The 12273-nt window shown below is 47.0% G+C and overlaps 1 protein-coding gene across 3 annotated transcripts; it reads right to left on the minus strand.

Moving 5' to 3' along the window:
- Positions 1-2724: 2724 nt before the first annotated feature.
- Positions 2725-9488, minus strand: LOC149828097 (protein TIME FOR COFFEE-like). 3 transcript variants are annotated; one of them, XM_090019884.1, is made up of 12 exons: positions 9148-9488; positions 8720-9022; positions 8480-8640; positions 8053-8338; positions 7576-7954; positions 7431-7494; positions 7309-7356; positions 6928-7213; positions 6756-6858; positions 6520-6616; positions 6008-6415; positions 2725-5906 (listed from the first exon to the last, which is right to left on the minus strand). In XM_090019884.1, exons 1-12 carry the CDS (start codon positions 9248-9250, stop codon positions 3282-3284), a joined length of 4863 nt encoding a protein of 1620 aa, XP_089876010.1. In that variant the 5' UTR covers positions 9251-9488; the 3' UTR covers positions 2725-3281. The 3 variants fall into 3 exon arrangements, with proteins under 3 accessions (XP_089876010.1, XP_089876011.1, XP_089876012.1); XM_090019885.1 differs by having other exon boundaries at positions 7576-7951; positions 9148-9487; XM_090019886.1 differs by having other exon boundaries at positions 2725-5873; positions 9148-9487.
- Between the last annotated feature and the right edge of the window lie 2785 nt (positions 9489-12273).

The following is a 12273-nucleotide window of genomic DNA, read 5'->3' on the forward strand; positions in this document are numbered from 1 at the left end:
ACAACACACACTATGGGTTTTATCTAAAAGAAGGGGAAGAGGAAGTTTTTTTTAAATTGATTTCGAAATAGAGTTTTAAAACTCAAATTTGGATTGAAAGATTTTGAAAAAGCCAGAGTGCTGGATCTCGGCAATGCCATGCAATGTCATGCAATGAAATGACATAAAACGATATGAAATGATATGGAATGTTATGAAATGATTGCAAAAGGCAAGCCCTGGACAAGGGATTGGAAGTCCCGAACCCCTAGCAAAATAAAGATTTGAACATTTCTATTTGAATGCAAAAATTGATGATTGAATGAGTCAAAATAGAGATTGAATCTTGATTGCAAGATAAAATATTTGAATTTTGATGTAAAACTTGAGCTCCGGCTCAGGTGTCGACCAGCTGATTCTCTGAAGGCTTCAGGGGGTAGGTCCCAGTGGCAAAAGAAGAAGATTTGTAAATGAAAGAAAAATTTTTGGGTGTTTATAGGACCTCTGTTGAACTTGCCATTTTTATTACCCTTTCTTTTAAACCGATTGACTTTAAAGGGTACCCGACTATTGTAGGGCTTGTCCTAAGCTACCATCAGCTCAGATTTCTTATCTTTGGCCATATATTCTGTTCAATGGCCAATTAAAGGGGCAGTTCAGTCAGTTTAAGGCTTTTGGAATTCAACCTAAGAGTAGTGGTTACCATCTTCCAAGAAGCAGGTAAACTATTTAAAATTGTGGATACTTGCATCCTATCCGGTATAACATTACCTGCTATAACTAGGTCTTTAGCCATCACCAACATCCGGTTGAGATGATCAACTACATTATTGGACTCTTTCATATGAGTTGTACTGTTCAAGGAGCAATTGGATATAGACTTCGAATGTTGTATCATATTTGGCAGTTATGACATCCATCATTTCTTTTGCAGTTTTATAATCTAAAGACTTTAATTAAATCATCATCCATATATATTAACATGATGGTCCTAGCCATAAGGTCATCCTTTTTAAATTTGTTATATTTGTCTTTCTCTTCTTTAGTGGCAGTCTCTCCAGATTAAGTCAAAGTTTTCTGAAGAACATACTTCAGGCCTTCTAGAGTCAAGGCCAAGGGAATCTTACGCTTTCAAATGAAAAAGTTGGTCTCATTTAGCTTATCGATCTTGACGAGCTCTAATGCACACACCCTACCCATCATTTTTGGTATACACTTAATCTGATTGCTTGGTGACTTGTTGAAAACGAGTAACTATGACACACAATCGGGACAGGCAATCAGAGAATGGCCACCACCCATCGAAAAGAGTGCCACCAATTGAAGGGTCTCCTGCACCAACCGTGCACCAACCGAGCTCTGATACCATTGTTGGCGCAGCAACAAGCAAACAATAACAGAGATTCCCTCGGCCGCTACAAGCATAGAAGATGGAGAACAAGAGAGAGATAGAGATAAATACTTTTGTAGGTTTGCTTCAAGAGTGCTCAAGATAATCTCGTATATCCTTTGTATACGTGCTGGGCATATATATACACGCTTAGATTCCCTACATACCAAACTTGGCAATTAGGCCGTGGAGAGATATGCGGCACATGATCTCCATTTAAAACAGTTTTATAAAACAAAATTTTGATTTTGAATTATCTTATGCAAAAAAGTTCGCAACACTCATAATCGTGAGCGGGCCACCCACGATTATGAGATCCATGTTGGATATGGATCATGGCCATATACCAACAAGTACTACCTCACCCTGATGTTCGGAACCGTGCAGCCCCTCTCCTTCGTCCTCAACACATGGGAGGAATCTCGTCTGGTTCCCCTGCACCCATAACTTTTGATGCCGAAACTGCCCCTCCGCTGCCTCCAGAATCTAAGTTCCTACAGAATATCCTGCATCCCCAAGTCCTCCTCTACCCGCCTCATAAGCTGCACCAACCCCAAGTGCCATTGTATCCACCGACACTTTCCGGCCAACAGCTCCTCCTTCGCCTGCCCTCCCTACTATGTCTTGTACAGCTCAGCCGCTACCAACGGCCTCATCCTCACCGAGAGAATCTCCCTGCTAGAAAATCCAGTGGCGAGCATCATTTTGGGTGCATTTTCAGAATACCGGCCGGGAGGGAACCAGTCCGGCCAGTTGATCTGAATCAAAAGAGGTAGAGTTCTCAAAAACTCTCAATTTTTTAATGTGAAAAAGGCAAAATGAGAATGCATTCTCCCCATTTTTCCATAATTACACGTGGCAAGCTGGTACATGCCATGGCATATACCCCTTCCCTTGAACCGCGGTTGTGTTGTGCCTCTCAACTAAGGGTGTTAACGGGTTGGGTTTGGTTTGGACCCAGGTGAACCATACCTTGTCCCAATTTTCGGGTATGGTATCAGGTTTGGACCCGAGTCTAATGGAACCCACCTTAAGAAAAATCATACCTGAGCCCGATAAAAACTACATGAACCAGACCTGGGCCATACCAGGTAAAAAAAACATTTTTTTATCACTTTTACATTGAAAAATGATGGGTCGGAACAGAGTCAGGCCTGGGTTTGGTATAAAATTTCACAAACTATACCCGACTCCATGTATTAATAGGACCTTCGGGTCTTAATCAGGTCATATTATTTATCACCATACCCGTTCACATTCCTACTCTCAACTAACCAAACCTAGATATTCAAAAAGGTGTGTGTGTGTGTGTGTGTGTGGTGGGGGGGGGGGGGGGAGAGAGAGAGGGGAATTAGTTTTACGTTTCTCCGCTGAAGATATGAACACCTTATTAGTGACTAGGAAATGTCGGGTCCTCTGAGATGCCCGACAAACTACATCTACATCATGTCACCAAAAGAGAGCGAGCGAACCAACATCTTTACAACCACATACCTGAATAAATATATAGATGGTGCACCCCAGCTTTTCCCCTACACTAGGGGAGAGCACCCTACCCTGCCTTCTACGTTCATCAAAAAATAGTCCCCTTGTATTGTGCGTGTGCCTAACTTCTTCAGCATTCCCTTTATTTCCCTGCGCTCCATTTCTCAAGCATCGGTAGTGATGGTGGTGGCCGTGTGAGCTTCGGAAAACACTGGTTCCAGAGCAACGGTGACGCCCCGAGCATGAAACTCCTGTCACCATTAGCAGCAAGAATGCAGATCACCTCCAAAGTGCCATCCTCAGGGTACCAGCATGCATACAAATTGTCATTTCCAGCGCTAGAGACCATCCTCAAATATCAAGGCCCAAATGATCTCTCTCTCTCTCTCACCCATCTCATTTCACCGCCATTTGGATTGGAAAAAACTCACTGGATCTTTTCTTGCTTCTGTTTACCTGCCGCAGAGTTCTGGTCTGCAGATTTCATGGGCGCAGTGGAGATGGAATGAATATAAGGGAAGGCGGCCATTACTGCTGCCACATTCGCGTGGTTAGATGAATTGGTGGCAGTGCTCAATGAGGTGGAGAACTGAGGCGTTTGAAGAATGCCGGCACTGCCTTTGAGAGTAGCACTGTTGGCAACACCGGACTTCATTGAATCAGAAGCAGATCTGGTGAGAGTGAGAGTGGGTGGGCCAAGAGAGAGTGCTCCAGTCGCAGTAGGATTTGAAGATGCCAACAAGGATGAGTTCTGTGGTTGCTCTGATGTGGGTCTTCTTTGAGGCTGATTACTGAAAGATGGCGGCCTAGATGAAGCTGGTTTCGGGTAGTATGCAGCTGCAGTTAGAGGCAGCTGAGAAGATTGTGTAGGAGGAAGGTAAGTATTAGCAAAGAACATCTGAGCCTGCTGAAATTGTTGCTTTTGATGTTGCTGATGGGGTTGGGGCTGATTTTTCAAGTTCGATGACTGAGCCAGCTGTTGCTGTTGAGGCAGTGGCTGCTTTGGGGATGAGACCTGCGCCAACTGAGGGTGCCCCAATATTGACGGCAAGTTGCTCCGGCCACCAAGGGGTGGGGAAGACTTTCTGCTTATGCCTGTATTTGGATTCTTGGGTTGCTGTGAGACCGTTGGGGTCGTTGCTGGCATTACCACTCCCTTACTACCTGTGGGAGCTCTTGAAGACGGGCTTCCCGTGTTCTTTGTAATGGATGTTGGAGGTGACACAACAGCTGGAGTTGAATTCAGCCTGGCTGGAGAGGCAGCGGAGGTATTGCCATTCAATGGTGAATTTGCTGGCACATGTCCAGTCATTGCCATTGCAGTAGCCTTTGAATTTACACCGCTGTTACCAAAGGATATCTGTGAATGCCCAGCAGAAGGCCCAGGTCCAATAGCCGCAGGATTTTTGGGTTGCTTTGGTGGGGAGGGGACAGATGCTGGTACAGATGTTCTTGTGCTAGCAGCACCTGCTGGAGTGGATTTCCAGTGAGGAGATTGTGGAGTAGTTCCTTGAATGAGGGCTTGCGGAAAAGCAGATAGACAACCAGGAAACTTATTTACTGGAAGAAGATCAGGATAAGAAACGGCAGCAGCAGTCTGCATGGAGACAGCTGGGACACCAGCATTGTTTGCAGCAGGTTTTGAACGAGCCATGAGCTGAGGCTGCGGTTGTTGCTGCGGGTGCTGGGCACTGGGAATAGTGGCAGTAGGCGGAGGACGGGCAATGCAGGTTCCATTTGTAGGAGTCGAAATGAGATTGAGAGTGCGGGATGAACTATCCAGAACAGCTTGGTTGGAAACATGGGTGGAAGAGGAATTGAAGATGGAGATGGAGGAATTGTCATTGCTATTTTCTGGCTGCCGTGAAAAGGTAAGAGAGTGAGAAGTAACGGGCGGTGCTGGCTTCCCACCACCTGCCTTCTTTTCTTCTTGACAAGCAGCAGCACCAACAGTGTCAGTGGTATTCTTCCCATCCTCTCCAATCTTTTGGCTAGCAGCCTGTTGTGCATGCTGCTGCTGAGCAGCAGCTGCGACTGCAACAAGCTGAGCAGCTGCAAGTTGATAATTCTGCCCATAAGGCTCTGGTATACTCTGAAAAACAGCATGATGACCTTGAGCCATGGAGAAGTCGATTCCAGGAGCAAAAGACATTGCAAACGCTTGAGAAGGCATGATCTCCATGCCTTTCAAGCCATACTGAAGATGTGGATCTGAACTTTGAGGCTGCTTCTCGCCATTCTTGCCACTGCCCAAGGCAGACATGATTGCAAAGTTCTGGGGGATAGGGACAGAAAGGGGGTTGATGTTGTAGCTGGGGTTAAGGGTCTGATGGAGATGATTATTTTGGGTATATAAACTCTTTTGAACAGGAGAAACTTTGCTGTCTGCAGTGGTGGAACTGTCACCCTCGCCAGCATGACCAGATTCACTCTCAACTTGGCGTGGCTGTGATGATGGATTTAGGCGGTGATTCGGGTGCAGTGCATTGGCTTGAGACTGTGATTGTGTTCTTTGCTGCTGCTGTTGCTGTTTATAGTTATGAGAACTGCCGCTGCTACCACCTTGCAGACGCTGATGCTGCTTCTGAGATGAAGATGAACCACTGGAATTGCTTGGTTTCTGCTGCCCCTGTTGAAGAGCCTGTGACTGAGCCTGCTGGACTTTGGAAGGATGAAGCATCTGTGATGCATAAAATGATCCATTGAAGAATGGTGCTGGTGGTGCAGCAGCTGCTGATGCTTGCTGGCCCATATGTGTGTTGCTACCTCTATATGCCGAAGCTGCTGTTGTCACTGCAGCTCCAACGTGGGCAGGAATTGGGAATGGGTAGCCACTGCCTTGTACCATAGCAATGTATTGTGCTTCGTTGGTAGGCAGGTTTGCAAAGTTATAGCTCACAGTCGTTGTTGTTCCAGAGGCAGCCATGGAACCACCAACTTGAGCTGCAGAGGCAGAGGAAGCAGCAGCATTTCTAGCGATGGAAGCCTTTGCTCCTCCAGGTTTGGCAGCTGCTGCCACCTGATTCAGTGGGAAGATTATAGCAGGGCCGTGCTGTAAAAGAATTATGATCACATTAAGATTAATGCTAAAAATAGATTCTGCGAATGGGTTTTAAAAGGCATACTTTACAAAGAGAACTATCAAAGGTTTACCGGTATGCTAGCTGCAGAGGCCGGATAAGTGTGCTGCTGGAATGCTGGTTGTTGCCTCCGCTGCCCATCGACAAACGATGCTGAAGCTTTATCCTTTGATGTGTGGCCACCAAAAGTCACAGTGCTACAATTGCCCTTCTCCTGCACTAAGCCTGGGATCCTCCCAGCAGCGGTAAAGTTGACAGCAGGAAATGCACCTGGTAAGGGACTGCCCAGTATCATCCCGTCCGTCGAGGGCATCGCGTTGAGGTTGTATGGTTTTGCTCCAAAGAGAGATGCGTTGCTTGCTGCAGCCCAATACGAATTCATACGAGCTAATTGCTGATGCTGATGATAGTTGATCATTTTCGCAATGTAGCAGTGTGTAGCACAGCGCTTGTGTCGTGGCTGAGGCAAGAGAACATGTGGCTGCCATTCCCAAAAACGGATCAGAAACGCATAGTCAAAACTACTAACCATTTTGAATAAAAGAAAAGAACAAAAGAAACGTGAGAAAGAGGGAGAGGAGGCACATGAAGGGTTGGTGGTGCTCCGGTATTGCCGTCCATGGACACCACAGCTTGAAGGGGTGGAGCTCCCGACCAATTTGCCGGTGCTTGACCAATATACCTACACAGAAATTCATGCTTATTGTAAGATCTCTCCGCCCGTAAGGGTTAAAAAGGAAGATCGGCCAGTTAAAGAAAGGTGGGAATTGTTACATGGAGGAAAAGATAAGCTAAAATAGATAATGCGACAAATCAAATACCCAAGAGGAGGAGGAAGACCGCCCGGCCAGCCAGCAACCGTCATGGGCAGTGGCAAAGACGAAGGTCCCACCAGCGCTGCTGCAGTTCCGGCAGTCAGTGGAGCTGAAACAATATCAAAAACATCAGAACTAGTCTGTCATCTTGGACCCAACTATCAAGACGACGGATTACCAGATTTCTCCGCCTTCTGTGCCTTCAGGTCACTCCTCGTGGCTCTAGAATGCTTCTGAGATTGCTGTTTGCTGCCTTCTCTGTCCGACTTTTCTGCATCCAGACGTAGATCAGGCATCCGCTCTTTGTTCTGCTCTACCACTTCGCATCCTTCACCCACCTCTGCTCTCTTCTCCGGTTCCAACGGTTTTGCAGGCACAGCTGCTTCCATCTTCACTTCCTTTTTTTCCTTGGCCTCGATCATACCAACCTCCTCCTTCACATTCATGGTCTCCATCTCCGTAACCTGAGCAACAAAACAGAACCCAATGAGCAATCCACAAATCCAAAAGGATGAGAAACGTATAAGAAAAAAAACATAGTTTTCAGACGCACACTCACCAAATCTCCATTGATATCCCCATCCAGTATAGACTTCGTAGGAGGAGCCTGAGACAAGAAGAAAAGAAATTATAACAAAGCACCAAAGAACAGCAATTATCCATGAGGTTGTCATTCCCCACCATTAGATCAATCTCGAACTTCTCTTCCTTTGGACCATCGGAAGCGACAGATAGCGAAGAAACCCTGCAAAGCAAAGAATACAAACCATCAGAGACGGCCCAAACTATACCGGCCTGGTAACCACCATCTGACCAGATCGCTCACCCCTTTATTGAATCTTCCAGATCGACATCCGGTTTCACTGCTGGAATTGATTCCACCTTGGGCTCAATCTTCTCACTGCAGATTACATCCGGAATTCCCTTGGTTTCATACTCTCCGTCTGTGGATGGGGGCTTCATCTCAGAGATCGGATGGGGTTTCGCTGTATCCAGAATGTTCTCAGGCTTGAGAGATCTCGCTGCATCCACTGCCTTGGAAGCCACAGTAACGCTGTTCTTCTCGGACTTGGGCGAAGAGACCTCCATCTTCTCCGCCTCATTCTTGGTAGCAGGTACCACCGGGGCGATCGAGACCGTACCGGTTCCAAAACCACTCTTTTCCTCCAATTTCACCGGACGCGGCCTTTTCCTCTTGGGTGCTGCTGCGAAAATAGAGAAAGAAATCAGAAAAGAAAGAACAGCAAGGACCTTTCCCTTCTCTCCAGCAAGAAAAATTGCAGAGAAGAACAGATAAACCCACCAACAGCTGGCGAAGGCATCGCCATCGAGCTCGAAATCCTCAGAAAAGCGACCGATTGCTGAGGCGAGGTGGGCGAGGAAACTCTAGGCTTCCCCGCCAATGCCGAAGATTCTTCGTCCTTGGCCTCCACCATCGGTGATGGAGCATTGCCAGACTTCTCCGGATTAGCAGCTGCAGCGGGACACTGCCTCAATCCGAATAGCACCTCCGCAACCTCGATCTCGATCTCCTCCTGGATCGAAACCTTTGACACTTTGGGGGGCTTCTGCTTCGCTCCCATCGGCTTCTGGAGAGAGAGAGAGGGAGAGGGAGAGAGAGAGAGAGAGAGAGAGAGAGAGAGAGAGAGTCAATTGAGAAAAGAGTCAATTGAGAAAAGAGTAAATCGGAAAGAAAGGAAAAGATTTCTCCTTTCTCCGGAGAAACCCACCATTCGCCGTCGGATTGAGGCGTTAGACGAAGATGGCGAGACGGAGGCCGCTCTCGGAGTTGCTGGAGAGGTCGAAGACTGCCGTTGGACCGGAATCTGCTCTGTGCCTCCTCCTCCCCCTCCACCTGAAGCCAAGCTCTCATGCGATCTTTTCACTGAAGCTGCGTATACAAACCCAAAACCAAAAAGAAAATCAACCAAAATCCCGAAAAAAAAAAGGAACCAAAACGAGGCTCTCACCAGACCGAGCCTTCCTCGGCACCGGAACTCCAATCATCTCATCGGGGACCTTCCACTGTGACTTCACAATGTTCGCCGCTGGAGGCGGTACGCTCCTCCGGTGATTTGCCACCGACACATCCTCCTCCTCATCATCTTCATCATCCTCAACATCCACACTCTCTTCCGAGTTCTCCTCCCCTCCCTCCTCCCTGTTCCCATGCAACCTGTCCCCTCTCCTCCTCTTGTTCCGGCTCAACCGCTCCTTCTTCCGATTCCTCAACCGCGCCAACGCTGATTCTGGGACCTCTCCGGCTATTCCCTCTGCATCATGAAGGAAGCAACAAAGTAAAAGAGATTAGTCCCCCAAGAAACAAGAAAAAAACCGATCCCTAACCCTAAGCGGCCGGAATCTCGCCGGAGAAGAACGGAAACTCCCGAAAACCTACCGGGAGAGTCCCTCATCCCACCACCGCAGCTCCGCTGCGGCCGCCTCCTCGACAAACCGTTCGCCATCGGCAGTCCTCTCCGTACCTCCTTGTTCCTATCCATCACCTCCTCGGGCGACTGCTTCGCTCATCTAACTTCGACCTCCGGTCGCTCTCCCCCGTCCGATCTTGGCCGGATCTCCACCGAGCATAATTACGACAGGGACTCCGAACGTGTCGCAGGAAACCGCTCGGATTCGGAACTCCACCTCCAAAAACCTTAGGAAACTCACCGGAAAAACGGAAACTCCTCGCCGGAAAACGCTCTCTCTCTCTCTCCGGAGTCTATTTGGCTTTTCTCTTTCCATCTTTTTCTCCTCTCTTTCTTTTAGCCCAGTACTCCACACCCCCCGAAAGCACGCACTGACGGCCACGATCGCCCCGACGCCCATTACGAGTAAAGAGAAACCGTCCGATCAGGGAATAGATCCGACGGTGTTCACAGCTTTCTTGCCAGCATGGCCGTCTTTCTGCCGTGGGATGGTCGAACGCTAAGGGGCCGCTCAGCGTTCCACGTGTCCGAATCACTATCGTCTTCCTTCCGCACCAAGCATTGCTGATGAGGCCGTTACTTACACGTGGCGGTGTCAAACCGCTTCCCATACTATACACTACCGGCAAGAGTCGGTCCTCGGGGACACACGTGGAGAGTGAGGTGGTCAAAATATTCTAATTCCTAAATTTCTTTTCTGGTTTCTTTGTTTCATAAAATATTTGTTTGTTCTCTTCCTCCGCCTCTCATCGCCGACCTGGTTAACTAATCGCCTGCCTCGGATAGCGACGTCCCCAAGGCGAACGGCTCAGATCTCCTGCAGCGAGCCAGAGATGGCTCTCGGCCATCCATCCGCATCCGCAAAAGCATCCACGTTTGTCCTACGTGGCGATTCCCGATCTCGGCGGTGGCGACAGGAGAGCAAAAGATGCCTCTCTCTCTCATGCCTGTCGGATTGCATACTCGATTTGGGCCGTCAGATGGTTACGCATCTGACGGCATAGGGGGAGCGAGACACGGGAGCTTCCGAGGGCTGTGGGCCCCATCCCCCGGCGTACGCTGCCGCTATTATTTCGTTGCCTACACACGTGGCGAGGCTGTTCCTGTGGGACCCACTGCACGCCCAGGTCAAGTGATCTGCCGAAACCGGTGACGTCGCTCTCCCGCAAAATTTTCCCTGTATACCCTTACTCCTTTCGCTAATTACCAAAAGACACTTCACGTGGCGTATCTTAAACACACATGTAACCAATGGAAAAAAATTTCGACACGCATGAGAGATGGACTCGGCGATGCCATTGGACGCTCGGATCCAACTAGACAAAAGTTTTTGGGAAATTCATCGGTTGGGCCTGCCCCTACGCGTCTGGGTCCCACGTGAACCTTCCCCTCTTTTCCCTGCCTTTGGGACCCACCACCACAGGGAGCCCAATTCTCTCTCTCTCTCCTCTTCCGTGTCTCCTGCTTTCTATGTCGTCGCTCTCCTCTCCCCCACACTTTCTCTCACCTCCCTATCTCTTCACTTTCTCACTCCTCGACTTTCTCTCTCTCCTCCCCCACTTGGTGTTTTGCCGTCAGCCCCACCTCGCATTCCCCCTCAACTTCCTGGATTTTGCAATCATGAAACCCTAAGCCCTTGACACGTCGGTTCGCCAGTTCGTCGCCCACGCCCTCTCGTCCACTTCATCACTCTTACGTGGACTCCCCTTAACGGATTAAATAAATAAACAAGGTGACAGCAATAATAGTAAAACGCATACAAATAATAAAACAAATCCGTCGTACCTCCAATCTCCAATATTATAGTAAATAAAGCCCAGATATTTTATTTTGATATAATACAACACTTAGGTTAAATTTAAGAAGTATATTTTAGTTTTGAGTGATATTTGCATTTAAAAGATAGGATTAGTTTTTGTTGGGGTTTGAAAGCAACTCTAAAGCGGGGAGTAGGAATCTACCAATTGGATTTAACCCCAAGAGAATTCTTTATTATCTGAATAAACTTTTTCCTTTTTTTTTTTTGTTTGATTTATCTTACACTCTAAGCCTCTCGTCCAGGTGCAGATTAAATTGATCCGGAAAATAATTAATTAGTTTTTTCTGGCAAAAAGGGTCATTTTATATTGGTGGGACCCACGACAAATTAATTTGTACCTTTACTCTTTTCCCTGTTTTATTCATCACCCGCAACCTTTTCCATTAGACCAAAGCCACCAGCATCATCGCTATATGACAGCACATCCCTATGTACATATTAATATTGGGACATTGTTTTATATGTTTATTTATCTTGGTTGGAGAGAGGGAGTATGTCAAATAAATGTGTCCTGGGTTAAAAATCATCATACATTTGGGATCAAACAGGCTACCTCTAATATTCTATTATATCACATACCAACCAAAACTTGGGCAGGTTTGGTTGCCTACTTGGAATGACATGAGAATTAAAAAGTAAATCTCATTTGAAGTTACCAAAAAGGAATCAAACATAAAACTTTTTTGATACATAACTCTAAAAATTGAGGTGGCATAAAATCTCAAAAGTGAGATTTAAAAAGTGAATCTTATTTACGATTCCAAACCCTAAGGTCTCATGAAATTTAAAACCTCATGAGATTTTGAAAGTGAATTTCTTTTGAACAGTATTTTCACTTTTAAAAAATACAACTAAAGGCAAGCATCAAAATGTTCAAAAACCCCAAAAAATCATGGAAGATCAAACCCACAACAAGTATGGTGAAACCCTATCGAACCAGACTACCTTTTTTTGGGTTGACCACTATAAGTAGGAGTGCTAATGAGTCAGATTTGGTTCGAACCCAATTGAGTCAGAACCAATCTGACTTTGAGATACTGGTACCGGATCCAGATCTAGGTCAGATTGATCCATCATAAGAAAAACCATACTTGAGTTCTATAATGATTCCATGAACCAGGCAGGTCCATACCTAATAAAATAATATTTTTTATTCCACCGATGTGCGGGGCCTTTAACTGGTGGGCTCAGTAAGGGCTTAGGTGTTGGTGACCCTACTTGGGGTTTACTTAGCGTGGGGCGGGCCCATTAATCAGTCCAGTTCTGGGTGAGGGTT

The sequence above is a fragment of the Nuphar pumila genome, chromosome 10 (assembly GCF_984573655.1).
Source record: "Nuphar pumila chromosome 10, dmNupPumi1.hap1.1, whole genome shotgun sequence".
NCBI lineage: Eukaryota > Viridiplantae > Streptophyta > Magnoliopsida > Nymphaeales > Nymphaeaceae > Nuphar > Nuphar pumila.